Source organism: Zootoca vivipara, chromosome 14, assembly GCF_963506605.1.
Source record: "Zootoca vivipara chromosome 14, rZooViv1.1, whole genome shotgun sequence".
In the NCBI taxonomy this organism is placed as follows: Eukaryota; Metazoa; Chordata; class Lepidosauria; order Squamata; family Lacertidae; genus Zootoca; species Zootoca vivipara.
In genome coordinates, this window is record NC_083289.1 from 43,131,487 (window position 1) to 43,151,628 (window position 20,142).

Genomic DNA, 20,142 nt, shown 5'->3' on the forward strand with positions numbered 1-20,142 from the left:
TCAAACATAATCCACAGTTATGAAACAATATATAGCAGCACTTGGACACGGAGAGCAAAGCTTCTTGCTAATATTTCACAGGAAGCAAGACGGCTTTCCTGGGCGTGAGGATGCCCCACATAGTCGTATTTTCCACTAGCATCCATCCTACTACTGATGTCTCCAGATAATCCAAATCTCAAATTCCATGAAAATGTTGCCACTGATTTGAGCGGAACGGGTTCACCCTACACAGCCCTTGAATTTGTTTATTTACTGCATTTCCATCTCGGGGTATACTCTAGCCTTTGGCTGCTCCCACACATGTCAAGAAGCATAAACCACCAGCAATGGCAGCGTGTTGCAGGCTGGGAGGATGATGAGCTCTAGTGCTGAGATCATGTGGCAACTCCAGTACCCGCAGTTCCAAGATGCAATGCAACTACACCATTTTGGACTCTCAGCCGTCCATGGAGGCGCAGGTCAATTCTGTGTCCAGGGAAGCTGTCTACCAGCTCCATCTGGTACGCAGGCTGAGACCCTACCTGCCCGCAGACTGTCATGCCAGAGTGGTGCATGCGCTGGTTATGTCCCGCTTGGGACTACTGCAATGCGCTCTACGTGGGGCTACCTTCAAAGGTGACCTGGAAACTGCAACTAATCCAGAATGCGGCAGCTAGACTGGTGGCTAGGAGCGGCCACCGAGACCATATAACACCAGTCCTGAAAGACCTACATTGGTTCCCGGTACGTTTCCTAGCACAATTCAAAGTGCTGATGCTGACCATTAAAGCCGTAAATGGCCTCGGCCCAGTATACCTGAAAGAGCATCTCCACCCCCATTGTCCAGCCCAGACACTGAGGTCCAGCGCTTGAGGGCCTTCTGGCGGTTCCCTCACTGCGAGAAGTGAGGTTACAGGGAACCAGGCAGAGGGCTTACTTGGTAGTGGTGCCCACCCTGTGGAATGCCCTCCCATCAGCAAATATCTGACTTTTAGAAGACATCTGAAAGCAGCCCTGTTTAGGAAAGTTTTTAATGTTTGATCTTTTATTGTGTTTTTATTGTTCTGTTGGGAGCCGCCCAGAGTGGCTAGGGAAACCCAGCCAGATGGGCGGGATAATAAATAATAATATTTGGTTGGGAAGCTCAAAGAGTATGATGCTGCACAATACAGCTGGTCTGCAGTTCACAAATTTTGCAGTTAGATTTTGACTGGTCTCTCACTACATTTGCAAGCTCCCGTCTAGGTCTGCTCACACACATCTCGTCTCTTTGCTCATGCTGCCACCTTCCTAGTTACATACACCCCGTAGCTTTGCATTAAAGCTCAGCAAAGAACTGAAAGCTTATGCAAGCACAAAAGGGTGGGGGAAGAGTACAGCTGAGTTTAGCACACCAGATTAAGAAAGAACACAGAATTCTGAGCAAGGAGCTGTCATTTGACTTAAATATGAACTTCATTGGGATTCATGCTGGGATTCTTGGGAAAGCTTCAATCAGAGACAAGTTACTATGTGGATGATGCTGATACTTGAGCAAGTGTTACTGAGCCTTTTTTTATATCTTTAAAGAAATAAATCGCATCAAGGTAGAAAAGTTCTTAAATATCCCCCCCCCCCACATGCCTGAATTATGGATGTACCAGTGAGACAAGAAGGAGCTATATATCGAAACCAGTCCTCCCTTCTTCGCAGCCACTTAGCTTTATAAATGTTTAATACAGCATGAATTTCACTCAACCCAAACACACACTCAAGATATTTTAGACATGAAAAACAGAGCGCCCTGAAGCAATCTACTAGATTTTGAATGCTCTACAGCAGCCTCGGTTTTATTAAGGACTCACTCCTCAGGTACATACACACACACACACATGGTTCTACCTCATATATTCTCAAGTGGTTCCTATGAAAGGAATACAAATCCACATTGCTCAGTAGAGATGGCAAAGGAGATGGGATGTAACTATATGGTGTGTCATAAAGGGCAAAACTCACCTATTTGAAAACTGCTGCTTTTCAGCTACTACATTAGAACAACTACATCCTCCAACTCTCTTTACTCCAATAGAGGAGACAAAATTGCAGCTCAAAATAAGTTTAGGCATTTAACCTATTCTGCACCTCGACTTATTAAGAAGAAATCCCAAGGCTGCGATATAATTCAGGTGTAAAATCAGGTCATGCTCTGCTCTGATGCCTAAACCAAGGCAATCTGAGGAACCATGGCTTAGCATCTAGGGACCTTTAGGGAAGGAAGAGGCAGAGGGAAATCATACAAACTATATTTTGCCTGTGCATCAGGAACATAAACCATGCTTTGAAGTATGATTAGCATGAACCATGACTTACATATTATGTCTGTACCAGCCTGTTCATCATCCCAACCAGCCTGATTTGGACATCCCAACAAACTATATTTATTGCAAAACAGAAAACGAGGAAGGTAGCATATAAGCTCAAGGCACAGTGCCAATGAACAAGACATGGTTTAACCATAACATTTGAATTGGGGCCAGTGAAACACATGCTCGACTAAGAGTCAAGCACAGTATTGGAACCATTCCTCCTGACTGCTGTTTTTCTCAAATGTCTTCTGTTGCATCCATATTTATGTTTATTTTTACCCCTCTGAATTAAAATGAAAAATAAACTCATTAACAGAAAAAGTGTTAAGGCATGATTTTAAACTAAGAAAAACAGATGCATCACCTGTACTATTGTAACATGGCTGGCTGCAATATTAATTGCTGGAGGCCCAGGCTGCAATTATTTTGACTAAGAACTTTGAACGATGAGCAGTCTGAGCCATTCCACTTCTGCCATTTGCTAACTAAAGCCTCAAAACATCTTTTATTGATTTCTTGTCCTTTCGGTTGCTGAGCTACGCCGTGCAAGTTCTGCAAGGTAGTGCCATTAAGGACTAACGCAGGGCATCTTGCCTTTGAATAAAGCAGTGGATGATCTATCACTAACGCATTTTTTATTTAAAATTATGCCACCCGAACTGAAATACATCTCAATTAGCCATCAGGAGTGTTTTATGCCTTCATTCCCAACGCTGGCTTTAAGAAAGTAAACAGAGAGACTATTGCGCAAATTCTGGAGCCAAAACTAAACAAATGAAAGCTCAGAACTATTGAAAAACCATGTCCAGTTATGAAAGAGAAAATGACTGTGTTCTCTTCTCAGTATTTCTTACATATGGATATTTTGGCAGCTATTCCTAGGACACTGGCTGACAAATCACATGCTACTTTCCACCATTGTCACGTTCCTGAAACATGCTTTTCTCCATTGTGCCTAAGTTATCAGGCGCATCAGCAGTGACTTTAGAGCTAACCAGGGTACCAACTGAACTAGCACCAGCCCAAGACATTTTGCTACCTGAGGCCAAGGGCGAGATTGCCTCCCACAATTTGATGTACAGAAGCCTCAACCGGACCTGTAACCTGGTTTCTGAAATCACAATGTGAGACTATTTCAGATTATTGCTTAAGCAGGAACCCTGGTTAAATCAGTTAATATAAATACTTAATGTAGCTACTTAGTAGGGGAATTGGTGTTCCTGAAGGGGGTGGGGAAGTGATCTCAAAGCCCACTCTAAACTGCTCAACCACAGGTAAATGATTAAAAAAACCCTTTACATCAGAACAAGCTCGTAACCTGTAGTTTTCTATTTAGGTTTGACATCAGAGATAGGGAACCTGTGACCAACTCCCATTATCCTTAGTGATGTTGGCTGAGGCTAAGGGAGCTGCAGTCCAACACCATCTTGAAGGCCACAGGTTTGCCATAGCTGTTTTAACAGAGAACAAAGAGGAGGACCCCCCATCATTCTGCCCGGACACTGAGGTCCAGTGCTGAAGGCCTTCTGGCGGTTCCCTCATTGCGAGAAGCCAAGTTACAAGGAACCAGGCAGAGGGCCTTCTCGGTAGTGGCACCCACCCTGTGGAATGCCCTCCCACCAGTTGTCAAAGAGAAAAACAACTACAGTACCAGACTTTTAGAGGACATCTGAAGGCAGCCCTGTTTGGGGAAGCTTTTAATGTTTAATAAATTATTGTATTTTAATACTTCTGTTGGAAGCTGCCCAGAGTGGCTGGGGAAACCCAGCCAGATGGGCAGGGTATAAATAAAATAATAATAATAATAATAATAATAATAATAATAATAATAATAATATCATCATCATCATCATCCAAGGAAGGGAAGAAATAGTCCTCACTGGTTTCCTGCGACTAAGAGCATAAACAGCAAGAGAATGGATTTGCTGGAGGTCACCTCGTGTGAGGTGGCTCAAACACGAAGTAAAGCAAAGAGCCACCCCAAACTAAATAGGCTGCCCATAACTTTTAGCAGTATTCACTTCGCTCCAGTGTACTTGGAATGGAGATGGGAGGTAGCATCTTCCTATACTTTTCAGTATTGGCCCCAACTTGATAAAACGCTCTTTCACAGGAGACCAGGGCCCTGCGGGATTTGTCATCTTTCCGCAGGGCCTGCAAGACAGAGCTGTTCCGCCTGGATTCAGTCTGACCCCTGTGTTTTCCTCCCTCATGCTTTGGATTTATGGACTACTTAAAATGAGGCTGCATTTTAAATTTTAATATTGTATTTTAATCTGTATTTTAATTAATTGTTTTCTTTTCTTTTATGTCTTATTGTAATTTTATTGGTGTTAGCCGCCCTGAGCCCGGTTTTGACTGGGGAGTAAAAAGGTAAAGGGACCCCTGACCATTAGGTCCAGTCGTGACCGACTCTGGGGTTGCGCGCTCATCTTACTTTACTGGCTGAGGGAGCCGGTGTACAGCTTCCAGGTCATGTGGCCAGCATGACAAAGCCGCTTCTGGCGAACCAGAGCAGCGCACAGCAACGCCGTTTACCTTCCCGCTGTAGCGGTCCCTATTTATCTACTTGCACTTTGACGTGCTTTCGAACTGCTAGGTTGGCAGGAGCTGGGACCGAGCAACGGGAGCTCACCCCGTCGCAGGGATTCAAACCACAGACCTTCTGATCAGCAAGCCCTAGGCTCTGTGGTTTAACCCACAGCACCACGTGTGTCCGGTTTTGACTGGGGAGGGTGGGGTATAAATAAAAATTTATTAATAGTATTATTAGCAAGATTGCGAAGGCAGGAGTGCATCTAGCTCTGCAAATGGCAGGTATTTGTCTTCACTGCAGCCAGGGAAAGTAGCCTGGCTCTCTTCATCTTGTCCTACTGACAGATGTTTCTTGAGAACCAGGGGACTGCAGTGTGCATACCTGCGCACTTCACTTGCCTCCCTTTTCCTCTCGTCGGCTAAAAAAGCTCTCCAGAAACAGGGCAAGAATGATTGGAAGCAGAAGCCAGTTGTCCGTGTTACATTTGCAGATGCTCAATCAGCATCTTCTTTCCTTGAATAATTAGGACAAACATCTGGGGAACCTGCATGCGGAGCACAAGCTTCGCTGGCTGCTCACTCCATCGGGCGCAGCTTCCATTGATAGGAGCTGCAGGCCCGCCTTCCAACAGTTGCACTTTGTACAATCATGGATGAAACCGGATCCTCTGGGACAAAGGGGAAGGACACCCACCTGCACCAGCGCCTCCTTCATGGCGGTCCAGTTTGAGATGCGCCACGCACATTCCAAGACTAGGTAGGGGTTTATATGACCCTTCGATTGGCCGTACTCCGTCAGAGCTTCCCACTGGTTCAACTCTTTGGAGCACCTTGAAAAAGGAAACGCAAGGTTGATCTCACTGGTCAAGAGGACCTTTACCCATTTCAAATAGTTAATAGAGGGAGTTTATTTTACGAACTTATTTGTGACACTTAAAGTGCTGCCCAACGAAACAAACTCCCCTGGGCGGCTAACAATAAATATGTAAAACACAACCGAAATACAAAGTAAAGCATACAACCATTACAAAGGAAGAACGCCCCTACAAATTTATAAATACTAGGGGTATGCATCATCTCTGTGAGCACCCTAAACAATGAGGCAAATCAGGGTGATTTGAAGCAGATTCTCACATTCCTGAGTCAGACGGTGCCATTAGCAAGACTTGTTTAAGTGGATCAGGGGGGTCTCCAACCTCCTGAGTAGCACTGGTGCCTTAGTTTCTTCAAAAAGACAAATGCAACTCCCAAATTAAATCCCAAGTTGACTGGAAATGCCTGGAGCTTGGTAGATAGTGCTGGGGAGGAGACAGTGGTTGTGGTGCACACTGCCTGCCACCAGTTACATGGGGAAATGTAGTAATGAGGTCCTAGAAGCAAAATTCAGGCTTCTGGAAGCCACGCTTTCCAAGGGAGCTTTCTCTGCATCGCTACTGGTTCCACGTGCTAGGCCAGCTAGTCTCAACGCAGGGATGTGATGGTGTTGTTGGTCCAAAGGACTCAAGCTTTTTAAAAAGCTAGTACAGGGGTACCTGTAGTTACGAACTTGATTCGTTTCGGAGGTCCGTTCTTAACCTGAAACTGTTCTTAACTAGAGGCGTGCTCTCGCTAACGGGGCCTCTTGCTGCCGCTGCGCCGCCGGCACACGATTTCCATTCTCATCCTGGGGCAAAGTTCTCAACTCGAGGCAACTCTACCAGGTTAGCGGAGTTTGTAACCTGAAGCATTTGTAACCTGAGGCGTTTGTAACTCGAGGTACCACTGTAACCATATTTTTCCTTGTATAAGGCACCCCCTGTATAAGACACCCCCCTATTTTGGGGGACTAAATTTAAAGAAAATGAGGGGAGATGGCCCAAAGTTGTTGGAACATTTTTAGGGGAAATTGCACATGCACCATCACCCCAGCAGGGCCGTTGCTGGGGGCTGGAAAAGTGGGCAGCCGCTCCCCCCACGTCACTGAGGGCAGGAAGCTCCCTATAGTGCGCACCTCCCACAGCAGCAATGGGGGGGGGAGATGCGCGCCCGCCAACCAGCTGGCTGGCATGCGCTGCTTCCCCACCACCACTATCCGTGTATAGGACGGCCCCAGTTTTTTGACATGATTTTTGAGTCAAAAAACCTCGGCTAATACACGTAAAAACACGGTAGTTGTACCCAGATGTTCCTGGCTGAACCATACTTGCACATCTGAGCACACACAACCCAGGCAGGTTTTCCTGTTTTTTGGCCAAATTTTTAAGCTTCCAAATGGTTTTTTAGTTTGTATTGCCAAAAATATTTACTAAAATGCATGGTTAAAAATAGGTTTTAACTGTGGCAAATTAAAGTGTTTTTAAAAAAGCAAGGTGTTCCCCCCCCCCCCCGTATAGCAGTTTTGATCTGGAATAAGTACCGTGTTTCTCATATTATAAGACACGTCTTATATTTATTTTTTCCTCAAAAAAACACACTATGGCTTATTTTCAAGGGATGTCTTATTTTTTCCCTCCTCCTCCTGCCGCGGCCGGCATTGCTGCTGCGCCTATCACTATGTCTTATTTTCGGGGTATGGCTTATATTCCTTGAATGCTTAAAAATCCTGCTATGGCTTATTTTATGGGTATGTCTTAAAATATGAGAAACAGGGTATGATGAGATTTGTTCAACCAATAGCAAACGGAGCCACTGATGGGCTTGAGGCATCAGTTAAACAACAGGAGGCTTAACTAAATTTGCCCATTCCTCAATATCTTCTGAATTTTATGTTCAGCCTCACATCAAAATCTTTTAAGATACATCAAAACCGAGCAGTAGAAACGAATTCAATTAACATACCGAATCCAGTGGTCCTCCCAGAGCTGATACTCTGGAAAAATGGCTGGGGAAGCATTGCTTCTTTCATGTTCTTTCTTCGCTTTCTCCATTGCTTTCTCATAGGTTTCCTGCGCCTGGAAGAAATTGAAGAAGCTTATTTTTCTCACGGGATTCTACAGGAGGAGGCAGACTCTCAAACAGATGCTGCATCACTATTTCCTGGTCTGAAAAGCCGGAATTAAGGCTATGCAACACTGTAGTCAATAAGATCCACAGCTGCATTCAATAAAGCTTCTTTCCTCAAGCAGAGGACTGATGCTACTGATGGGTATGTACGGCCCTTGCTCCTGGTCGGGGGGAAATGTACATATCACCCATCTGCATTAATTGCAAGTTGTTGTTGTTGTTTAGTCATTGAGTCGTGTTCTGACTCATCATGACCCCATGGACCATAGCACGCCAGGCACTCCTGTCTTCCACTGCCTCCCACAGTTTGGTCAGACTCATGTTTGTAGCTTCGAGAACACTGTCCAGCCATCTTGTCCTCTGTCGTCCCCTTCTCCTTGTGCCCTCCATCTTTCCCAACATCAGGGTCTTTTCCAAGGATTCTTCTCTTCTCATGAGGTGTCCAAAGTATTGGAGCCTCAGCTTCACGATCTGTCCTTCCAGTGAGCACTCAGGGCTGATTTCCAATTGCAAGTACCTTCACTGTACTACTGTTTTAGATGCCTGTTGAAAATTCCTCTATTTCATCAGGCTATCCAGGCATGTGATTTAGTGACATCTCTTTCTGAATTTGTTTTAATTGCGCCCCCCCAATGCTTAAAATATATTTGCATTTTATTTTTAACGGCATTGCTTTACCGTATAACAAATGTGTTTGGGAAGAAGGGTGGGGCATCAATGTAATGAATTATTATTATTATTATTATTATTATTATTATTATTATTATTATTATTATTATTGGCTTGTCACAGCCAGGACAATCATGTCTCTCGTACTACACTTTGCTGTGCATTTTTGTGCCTTGGGGACTCCACTCGGGATTTGTGTAAGGTTTTCCCCTTCCCCGAAGATGTCCCACAAGGGAGAGGAGGTTTACCGTCAAGAGTTTTCCTTCTCCTAGGTGGGTTATATTCCCAGGTTGACAAGCCCCACCTGCCCCTCACTTCCCCCTACAGCGCATGGTGATTATACCACTTACATGCACAAAACTGGCTTCCAAGTGGTTTACAAGTATAAAAACAAGTATAAAACATCCACGTGTCTTTAAAATATACAATAAAAGAAACTCCATCAAAAGGTTAAAAACATTTGCAATTGAAACATGTGTTTGAAGTAAGCCTGTTAAAAAGTGTAACAATTAAAAGTTGAACAACTAAAACAATCAGATCAGAAAGGCAAAGTTCAGGGGAATGTTTGTCTGAAGAGGCGTAAAAAAGCCCTTCAATTAAATTCGCTCATGCGCTGCCTGAGTGTAGCTCCGCTTGTAAGACATGCTATACCAAGGTTGTCGGCAGCCCCTGTTCTTCAATACAGGGAAATTATATAATGCTTCCAGTACAATCACGCACCCACACTCTGTGTGCTTGCCATATTTATATGGTCAATTTTTAATCTAATATACTACCTGCTCAAAGAAGCCATGTTGCTCGTAAGCAATAGCAGTTGCTGTCTCCGGAAATTTACAGCGTTTCTGCCACAATCCAGCCCACATGTCCTCCTCTTGTAATAGACAGTACAGCTCCGCGAGAGAATCGAGTATTTCCTTAGAGGGAGAGGAAAAGCAAAAAGAACAACCATAACAATATAATAAATGTTGCTGCTATGGCACAAAGTTTATGACCGACCCATTATGAAGCAGACATTTTCTGCAATAAAGCTATGAGCCGGGAACTGGAATAATCAGGCAGCTGGCCGAATAAACACGGGCAACTCTGGCGTCTTGGGCTTACTCAGTTAAAGGAACTTCTGGAATAGGCCTATACTTTTGCAGTTCACAATATGATGAAGTGCCTGATTCCATCAAGGCTAAAAACATTTTATCAGCTAACTGAAGATACGCTACTGTCCCGGTCAGCAACTAGCTTCGTTGGGAGAGCCACGTAGAGGAAATGCTGGAGGCTGGCAGGCCAGGATCCACCTTCACAGAAGACTGCCGGCATTCCCACAGACACCATCGCTTACACCAAAGGGCGGTTGACATTTTTAACCCTATGGGTCATATACATACACCCTTGGCCAAACTTCCAGAAGTCACATGACAGTGGTGGGCGTGGCCATCCTAGTCCGCCCCTCTCTTTCTCTCTCCCCCACATCCTGCCGAGCTCAAGCACATACTGAAAAATATTCTAACTTTTTTTTCTGGGGGAGGGATGTGTGGGTGTGTGAGATCTGCTGTTTAAACTTTGAACAGCGGAGGGTGCAGGAAAAATTCAGCCACCAAGGGCCAGGAAGGATGTACTGATAACCTTGGTTTGCAAAGTTATAGAGCCAAGCTAGGGAGCAGGGTTTTCCTCACCATAGTTCTTTATAAACGCAAATTATTCCCTCCCAGCACACAAATACAGTTAAAACAATCCATTAGTTTTAATCACAGCTGAAGCAACCAGGGTTTCTCTTAACCAAGATCTGAAGCCACTCTGGGTTGCAGATCCCGAGGTAAGGGAAACCGGTGAAATTTTAAAAGAAATAGCGCATTTGACTATATCGCTTTTGAACTCTGCAAACTGCAAACGCTCCCTACCTGTTGAGGAGGAGTTATGCTTTCCTGTTCATAAAACTCAGTGCAGTGCTTAGGCTTAATCTGGAGACTGAGTCCTTTCTCAAAGGCTTGGTGCTCCAGCATCAGAGTCGAACGGAACCAGAGGTTGTGTGTTTTACCCAGGTACTTTAGCACACAGGGCCTGATTGGAATGGGAGGGACACACTGAGACATGGCCTCCACGAAACAGTTCAGTGCACTAGGCTGGCAGTCCCGCTGCACTTGATGGCTCCCGCTACACAAGAACGGGCTGATTTCTCCTGCAAGGGCCTGAGAGAGGAGAGAAAGGTGGGTAGGAAAAACTGCTGAATCTTCTTGTTAAAGCAATCAAGTCATTTCAACACGGAAACATCAATATATTGGGACAGTTCACAGGCAATGATCTCAAATAGCAAAGATGCCGAAATGTGTACTTCCAGCCTCAGAAATACTATTTATAAAAGTGCTTACATATTGCCTGTATTGTGGGGGGGGGGGACAAGCAGTTTGCTATATACAACAAAACCAAGTAAAATTGGAGATCATCAGCTATTACTGAAGGAAGTTTTCTTAATTGCCTATGTTTATAAAATACAAGTCCTGGCCGGCTTGAAATGGTTCCCCGAATATACAGCAAGCATCATCCCTGACCACTGGCCCTGCTAGCTAGGAATGATGGGAGTTGTAGTCCAAATACAGCTGGAGAACCAAGTTTGGGAAATGCTGAACTAGTGATTTCTCTAATACATTATTCCCAAGAAAGTTTGAATCTCTCTCTTTCACCAACTGCACTTAATTCCTCCAAAGTTTTACATGCTTTCTGCAGTTGCAATATACAGCATGAGAGGCAACAAAAAAAATTGTAAATTAAAAATGTTTCAGATTTTTTTCACACCTTTTCTCAAAATGCGCTTTGTTGTAATAATAAAAAAAAAAGTCACACTCACATGTTGCTGTCTATCCGATAGGATTTTCCACAATCTGGAGAACAGCTGGATCCAGGTCCTTTCAGCTAAGGGCGTGGAAATATGGCACAGCTGCACAAAGGCACTTAGCAGGGCTCCGGTCTTGAAATAAAATCAATACAGTTAGGCATATTGAATGATGGAGCTTCCTTCGCCTGCCTCCCCCCCAACAGGCCATGACTCTATACATAAAGACCAGCAATCCATACCTCATAGTCTTATTCCGCAGCACAGCTATGGAACAGCTGCAGCAATACTATGAGAAACACCACATAATCCTATGCACGGTTATTAAGTAATTTTAAATGGGGAGACATCGCCTTTCCTAAGGAACAACCCAAGGCATCTAGCAAAGGACCAACCTTCACTTCCCGAAGAGAGTCGAGAAATTTATCGTGCCGGTTGGTTAGCATGTGCAACTGGTTGCCGATGTCCTTTTCAGAAAGCTCTTTGGTTTTGGGTGTACTAGTCTGATCACCTGGAGCCAACTCAATGTCTATCTCCACATCCTAAAAAGAAGAAAAAAGAAAGAAGACATGAGGTCTGAGATGATGTAAAGAGACACTAAAGTACACAGATCTCAACACATGGAAGAAAGCATGACTTCAGACCTGTGTTGGCTGAGCAATGATGCTGCAGAACAAAACCTCTTTTGAAGTGAATTTCAAAGAGAGCAATTTGGGCTGGGATGTAAACTTTAAAGCATGGTTTAGAGCAAGGCTGGCTAACCTGTGGTCCAACTGATGCTACAGGACAACAGCTCCTACCATCCCTACCCAATGGCAATGTTGGCTGGGGCTGATAAGGGTTTGAATCCAATGACTTTAGACCTAAAATTACACAGTTGACCCACAGCAAACTTCCCTTTCCTCCTCCTGCACAGCTGGTGGGGGTGGAAGGGGGCTTCTGCAGAGATGTTTTGCTTTCCAAGAACATTGGCTTGCTTAGTCATATGAACCAGCAATCATGGCCTGCAACGAACAAGTCAATCAAAGCATGGGCTTTGAAGCCAACTTGCTTAGTTTCAAAGAAAGAAAGGAGGAGGAGCCCCCCTTTCTTTCTTTGAAAGAAATATTTCGACATTTACTTTGGGAAGGCCCTTAGCTAAGTGATAAGCAGAGGCTTTACAAGCAGTAGATCCCCTGGTTCAATTGTCGTCATTTCTGGGTAAAAGAATCTCGAGTGCCAGGGCTGGGGGAAAGTAATTGCCTGAGCCCTTGGAGAGCAGAGGCCAGTCAGAGTAGAACTGGTATAGGATTGATGGGGTCCTGACTTTTGCTCTAGGTGGGAAAGGGCTGTTCCTTCAGGGGAGGGGGTAATAGCTCAGAGGGTTTTGCATGCAGAAGGTCCCAGGTTCAATCCCTAATGAAAATGACCAGGGCTCGGAAAGATTCCTGCCCAAGACTATTAGAGTGACTGTGAGTCAGAACAGACAGTACCGAGCAAAATAAACTCGGAATGAGACGGGCTCACGTGTTAAATGGAGTATTTTAAAACGAAGGCAAAAATGGCATATTGCAATATGAAAACCAAGTTACCTCTTCCTTGGATTCACTGTTTTCTCTTTCACGAGGCTCCTGCTTGACGTGGGTCACCATAGCAAATGCTGCCCGGTCGTGGCTGTCAGCTAGGTTGATGACATTTGTGATGGATGGCAGCATGGCACCTTGGCAGCTGGTCCCAATTGTGGTGTTTCTTTCGCATACAGCCAGCAAGAGCTAAAAATGTTTTTAAAACGGTCATGAAACTATGGTTTTTGAGACTACTGTGTTTCTCTGGAAATAAGACACCGTCTTATATTTATTTTTCCTCAAAAAAAACCAAAACACTATGGCTTATTTTCAGGGGATGTCTTATTTTTTTCCTCCTTCTCCTGCCACGGCCGGCATTGCTGTTGCACCTATCACTATGTCTTATTTTCAGGGTATGGCTTATATTCCTTGAATGATTAAAAATCTTGCTATGGCTTATTTTATGGCTACGTCTTATTTTTTGGAGAAACAGGGTAACATACCAAAGAATTCCTGCATGTTCATTTTTTTACCACTTGTAAGTAAGTGCCCTTGTGCAGAACTCATGGCCAAGATGACTGGGAGTAGGCTACAGGCAACCTCCCCTTCCCTCTGGGCCAAACTCTCCCTTTCCTTTGCTGGCCTTTAATCACGGTTTAGTGACATGTCTGCAGGAATGATAAACCGCATTTCCCATCTTACCCAGGGTTTGCAAATCCTGGCTAAGAACCAATCAGGTGTTTGCCTCTCCCAGGACATTCCATGCCAGTCTAGGCAACCCATAACCAGGAGGGGAGTTTTACATTCCTTGGCTAGACCACTTGAGTTTAGGGAACATTTAGGACCAAAAAAAAAGTGCATTAGTTAAAGTATGAAACTTGTTCTCACTAGAGGGAGCAACGGCCACTGACCAGAATGGCTTTAAAAGACGATTAGATAAATTCATGGAGGGCAAAGCTATCAAAGGCTATCATGCTACTGGAGGCATTATGTCAATGAATACCATTGCAAGCATTCCACAGGTATCTAGTTTGCCAGTTTGAGAACAGAATGCTAGACTAGATGGGCCTTTGGCCTGGCTGAGCAGGGCTCCTATGTTCTTGCTATCAGCAGAACTCGTCACATGAATCCTGCCTATTCCTGCAAGCAGATTCCATTGGGGAGCAGTGAAACTTACTGGACTAGTTCAGATGTAATGCTAAAAATGATGTGTGTGACCCTCCTCTCCCCTCCCCTGGTGCAGCTGCAAGGAGGGATCTGGAAGCATCTGCTTCCATTTTTAAATTCACTCGCTTAGGCAGTTTTTTTGTTTTTGTTTTTTTAGTTGTTTGAAATCATTTATATCCTCTTCTTCCTCCTTAAGGAGATCAGTACAAAACAGCACAAGATGGCCGTATAAAGCAATAGCCGGTAACACGGCATTCAGAATATCTAGGGCAGCTCAAAGGCACGATTAAAAAGCAAAGTTTTGACTGCTCTTCTGACTGAAGGCTAGTATTTGTAGAAGCCCTGGGCTGCCCAGACAACAAGACCCTTCTCTCGGCCTTGCTGATGTGGTCCAAAGGGAAGCAGAATTTGGCACCAGCTTGGCTGCAGGAGTTGCCAGGAGGAGGCATACAGGGCGCCATCCAACTGTGTTAGGGATTCCACTCTGGATTTGCGTAGGGTTTATTCCTTGGTCGTTTCTTTTCCCAGAGTTAGAATCATAGAATCATAGAGTTGGAAGAGACCACAAGGGCCATCCAGTCCAACCCCCTGCCATGCAGGAAACACCATCAAAGCATTCCTGACAGATGGCTGTCAAGCCTCTGCTTAAAGACCTCCAAAGAAGGAGACTCCACCACACTCCATGGCAGCAAGGTCCACTGTCAAACAGCTCTTACTGTCAGGAAGTTCTTCCTAATGTTTAGGTGGAATCTTCTTTCTTGTAGTTTGAATCCATTGCTCCGTGTCCGCTTCTCTGGAGCAGCAGAAAACAACCTTTCACCCTCCTCTGTATGACATCCTTTTATATATTTGAACATGGCTATCATATCACCCCTTAACCTTCTCTTCTCCAGGCTAAACATACCCAGCTCCCTAAGCCGTTCCTCATAAGGCATTGTTTCCAGGCCTTTGACCATTTTGGTTGCCCTCCTCTGGACATGTTCCAGCTTGTCAGTATCCTTCTTGAACTGTGGTTCCCAGAACTGGACACAGTACTCCAGGTGAGGTCTGACCAGAGCGGAATACAGTGGTACTATTACTTCCCTTGATCTAGATGCTATACTCCTATTGATGCAGCCCAGAATTGCATTGGCTTTTTTAGCTGCTGCTCTCAAGCCAGGTGTCACCCATCCTGTATTTGTGCCTTTCACCCCCCCCCCAAGTGTAGTACTTTACATTTCTCCCTGTTAAAATTCATCTAGTTTGCTTAGGCCCAGTTGTCTAATCTGTTAAGGTCATTTTGAAGTGTGATCCTGTTCTCTGGGGTATTAGCCACCCCTCCCAATTTGGTGTCATCTGCAAACTTGCTCAGGATGCCCTCAAGCCCATCATCCAAGTCATTGATAAAGATGTTGAATAAGACTAGGCCCAAGACAGAACCCTGTCTTGGGCCAAGTTGTCCCACAAGGCAGCAGATAAAAGATTATTTCTCAGGGGTTAGTCTCAAAGCCTCTCTCACCAATGAGTACTGCATAGCCGCAAGGCAGCAGAGGTTTAAGGAGGTTCTAGGAGAAGGAAAACTCTGGCCTTAAGGGATGTTAAGTCCTCTTTAAAACTGTCCTCTGATTCTTTTTATTGTAAGCTACCCTGTGCTCCCTATGAGAGGAAGGGGAGAACAGAAGAATGACAGAACCAACAAAAGGAGGATATAGTCAGGATGCCTAGATCAGCTCTCTCTCTTTCTCCCTCACCTAAAATGCAACCATACTTCTTCTTCCCCCCCCCCAAAAAAAATAGCTGATCTGCAGCTGGAATGGAAAGCTAAAACACATAATTCTTTTACGTGCCTGGATCTTCCCCGCCTACCCCCCCCCCCTACGGTTATGAGCACTAATTATTTTGAGGGGTAGTGGGTAGCTTGCTACATTAAAGTAATTGCTTCCCATTCAGTTCTCTTGTTTAGTGTTTAAGTAATTGTTTAGTATTCACACAGCAAGCATTTAGGTTATGTATTGAATCCACATTATTTCATCTTCAATCAGAAAGTGCTTTGTATTCCTCTTAGCTTTTGAGCTTTCGCCTTATTAACTTGATTTATCCTTCATTGTTCAACACAGATGCATATATTACAGTGAATATATGAAAGGTGGAGGTTGTCAACTATCGCAAGAGAACAAGGACGATCCTACGTGCATCTACATAATCGCAAAGATTTTCAGGTTACACTCATGAACGATGACAAATGACTAGCAGGTGACTACCCACTTTCATTTGTGCTGCCATAAGCACATTCGTCAACTTAACAACATTTACTGAAGTTCATACAGAATCTCACCAGTTCATGGATAAGAAACAAATAGGATGTATCTGTTTTTTCGTTTTTTCTTTTCATAAAATTTATATACGGTTTGATTACAAGAAAAAAAGAAAAGTGAATTACCAAAAACACAACAACACTGTTTCAGCACAAGGCAAATACATTTTTGTTTTTGTTTTCCCAGGCCCTTGGGCAGCACCAGTGATACAATACTATAATTTTAAATTCTGGTTATAATTTTGTGGTTTTTATTGTATTCTCCACTTTGATTGTAAATCACTTTGGGACTTTAGTAGGGTATGTATAATTCCCTACTGAAAATGTGTAAATTCAATTAACCTAACCTATGAAGGTGCAGCTTCTTTCTTATTTTAAAGTGCTCTCAACCACTCTTCTTTAAAAATTTTAGGGTTCCGCCAAGGATGCATATACTTCCCGTCTGGATGGCATCCCCCACCATCTTGCCCAAGTTCAATATTACAGGGAGCAATCAGCCATCACTTGTGGAAATAAGTGCCAAAGTAGCACTTGGTCTCCACAGAAGCGGCAATGGATTTTGACATCTTGCAGCCAAAAACTAACAGAGGTCACACTTTTGGAATCTGCTTATAAAAAGAGCATTTCCCATAGCAGTAATGTTTTGGGGAAGTCAAAAGAAACCGAAATTAAATTCCTTGCCAGTGAAACATTGCCTTTGATGCATCACATAACCAAACTCCACGTTCCACAGCACCTACAAATATACACATACTCCCTCCATGAATTCTTTTTTTTTGAAGAACAGACCTGGGAAGGGAAAGACTCAATTAAGAATATTGCTATTTAAGGCTTTTCCAAAAATGATTTTAAGGTGGGCAGTAATTACTGATGCTCAAGACCAGGCATCCCCAAACTTCGGCCCTCCAGATGTTTTGGACTGCAATTCCCATCTTCCCTGACCACTGGGTCTTGTTAGCTAGGGATCATGGGAGTTGTAGGCCAAAACATCTGGAGGGCCGAAGTTTGGGGATGCCTGCTCAAGACCCAACACTGCAAGAGAGAGGTGGATCATATTACTGTGCAAAACACAAACAAAAAGCCAACTGAAAGATCATATTAAGCGGATGCGATCTACTCTCCCCTGGTAAATAGAACCTGAATGATATTCAAGATGTTAGGCAGACCACATGCATTTATAATGCTACAAACATTCACATCACACGCACTCCTACCTCAATGCACTGCTTGATCCAAAAGTGGCTTCCCATGGCTTCCCAGTTTTGAGAACAGGTGATATAAAGCAGGCGCTCGTAGACACGGCGCTTCATGGAGTTGTCAAAAACCTCGAAAAATTTGGCTCTGATGAGCGGCTGAGCACAACGGAGTCCCGAAAGGAAGGCTGGTTCAAGTTTAGCGGTAAGCTCGCTGCCCGAAAGGTTTTCGTCCCTAGGGGGGAAAAGCAGCATTTAAAAATACAGAACTTGCAAAGCAGAGATGGGTGTGTGTGTGTGACAAAAGGTAGAGGGGCATGAATCACAGGGTGAGTTTGCATGAAGGAAATCAGACGGTAGGAGGATCCATCTTTTTCTGGAGTGTGCGCTTTGCTTCTGTGTTGCCGACATACATTTTAAGAACATTGGGAGGTGCTGGGGGCATCCCAGAATACTTCTCAGCCCTATTTCCAACACTGCAGGTAGACAAAACCCTTCTTCAACCATTCTCCTGAGCATGCAAGGTTTAAAGCGGTACGGGGCTAAGCCCTGTCCACCCCAACGTCCCCACAGGTGAAGTGTCAGGGCTTGTCTCCGGCCTTAACTCACTGAGCAAAAAGATCTGAAAGGGGTTTCTATGTGCTTTCAGCGGAACCTGCTCAGAAGCCTCTGAACGACCCGGTGCCCTTTTAAAGATACGGAAGTTTGCACTCGGCACTTGCAGGGTCAATCGCGGCATCACTTGCAAATACCTAGAGCGGAACTTTCCAAACTGTGTGTCGCGACACGTTGGTGTGTCGGCTGCAGTGTGTAGGTGTGTCGCGCGAACGCTCCTTCTGGGTTAGCTTCACCTCTGGTTTGCTAGTAGAACTGAATTGCTGTGTCGTGAAATGATGCAAAACTGAAGTACTCTGTGGCGAAATGACCCGTGTCTAAGAAGTGTGTCACCAACATGAAAAGTCTGGAAAGCCCTGACCTACAGAGACTATGCTCTCAGAGGCGAAGACACACCCTAGGGAGAACTTCCTAGGTCTTGCTTCTGTAATATACACATGGGCAAACAAGAATACAGTATAGGAATATGGGTGGGTAATAGCTTGCTGATAGAGGACATGCTTTGCATGTAAATGGACCTAGAGCTCCCTGGAGAAAAGGTGGGATATAAATCCAATAATAAATAAGTATGTTCACATGCTTTATAGGGAATAAGTATGTTCACATGCTTTATAGGGAAGAGTTTGGGATTTAACTAATTACAAAAAAAACCTCAATTTAATTATATTTTATTATAAAATAAAAAATTCTGAAGTCTTGCAATCCTTTAATATTTGTGGAATGCCGTGTAATTTGGCATGTGATTAGTGCATTTAACATGTGCCACGGTATATATTGATTTCACCTAGCAAAGAAAATGCAGACTGATCTAGGATTTGAAGGTATGAACAAGGAAATTCTATGAAACCTTGGAGAATAGTTACTATAACCCGCCCCTGCCACCTAAAAACTCATCTAGATTAGCTTTAAGAGATTGATGGTATGTTATTAAGGTCATACATGGCCCAAAATATGAACCAGTAAGCTGAACCAGTTGATTAATTGCTATAATTACCTATAGACATAGTTAACAAGGTCTAAAAACTGGGCATTTAATTCAAGGTCTTCTGGAAAACGTTTTTCAATGTAGGTCATCATTTTTACTAGCAAAATGGACTTCTCTCGGAGCGTAGGTGTCTGTTTGAAAAGAAAAAGAAGAAAGCAATTAGTTTTTCACTTTGCCTTTGAAATTGTGGAGCGCTGGCATTCTCAAAACACTATGTACTATATGTGATTTCCATGTGTTGGTCCCAGCATGCAGGCATAGTTGTAATTATATCTTTCCCTCTCTTTAGAAACATAGGAAGCTACCCTTACATTGATTCAGATCAGTATTGTCTACCCTGACTGGCAGCAGCTATCTACGATTTCAGGCAGATTCTCCCAGCTTTACCTAGAGATGCTGGGGGTTGAATCTGGGACCTTTCAGATGCAAAGTAGATGCTCTACCGCTGAGCTACAGCCCTTCCCCTATTTCCGATATTCAGACTGTGCATACCATTGCTTGCATAGCCAAAATGGCACTATTTACACTCAACTGGCAGGGACCAGCAAGCACAAGGGTACCCCAGGTTTTGCAGAAGTGCAAAAGAAAATTATGGGGGGTGGGAACTTATGGGATACCCACCAGCAAGCCAATGTCATGAACCAGCTGGATGCAGAGGGAGCGGTGGGAGGCACCAGTTGGGCAACCCCCAAGGGAACCACCAGGGGGAAGAAGGCTCAGGGCCAGGGGATTGGTGGTGGGATGGTGCTGAATGGTCAGAGGGAGCAGAATGGGAGGAGGTGTCAGAAGCTGAAGAGGCAACAGGGTCTAGTGAGCAGGAAGAGGCTGTGGCAGAGAGAACTCCGGACTCAGAAGAAGGAGAGGAGGCGGAAGGGGGTGGGGAGGCAAGAGGCAGAGTGGAGGCTGGATGCTGAAGAAATCAGGAAGTCTCCACATCCTGCTGTGACCAGTTCCCCTCCCCTCTGGTCTCCCAGAACACAGAAAGAACTGAAGAGGGTGGAGCAAGGAGAA

General features: G+C 44.4%; 1 protein-coding gene across 4 annotated transcripts in view; it reads right to left on the minus strand.

Moving 5' to 3' along the window:
• The window catches only part of TRRAP (transformation/transcription domain associated protein), a 162,280-nt gene that overhangs the window by 63,161 nt on the left and 78,977 nt on the right, over positions 1-20,142 (minus strand). For all 4 annotated transcript variants that reach the window (XM_035131728.2, XM_060283007.1, XM_035131726.2 and 1 more), the window contains 9 exons: positions 19,141-19,262; positions 17,553-17,766; positions 12,906-13,085; positions 11,730-11,876; positions 11,350-11,469; positions 10,406-10,693; positions 9,290-9,427; positions 7,680-7,792; positions 5,557-5,692 (listed from right to left, as the gene is read on the minus strand). In XM_035131728.2, the coding sequence (XP_034987619.2) occupies positions 5,557-5,692; positions 7,680-7,792; positions 9,290-9,427; positions 10,406-10,693; positions 11,350-11,469; positions 11,730-11,876; positions 12,906-13,085; positions 17,553-17,766; positions 19,141-19,262 (1,458 nt within the window). The remainder of the gene's footprint in view (positions 1-5,556; positions 5,693-7,679; positions 7,793-9,289; positions 9,428-10,405; positions 10,694-11,349; positions 11,470-11,729; positions 11,877-12,905; positions 13,086-17,552; positions 17,767-19,140; positions 19,263-20,142) is intronic.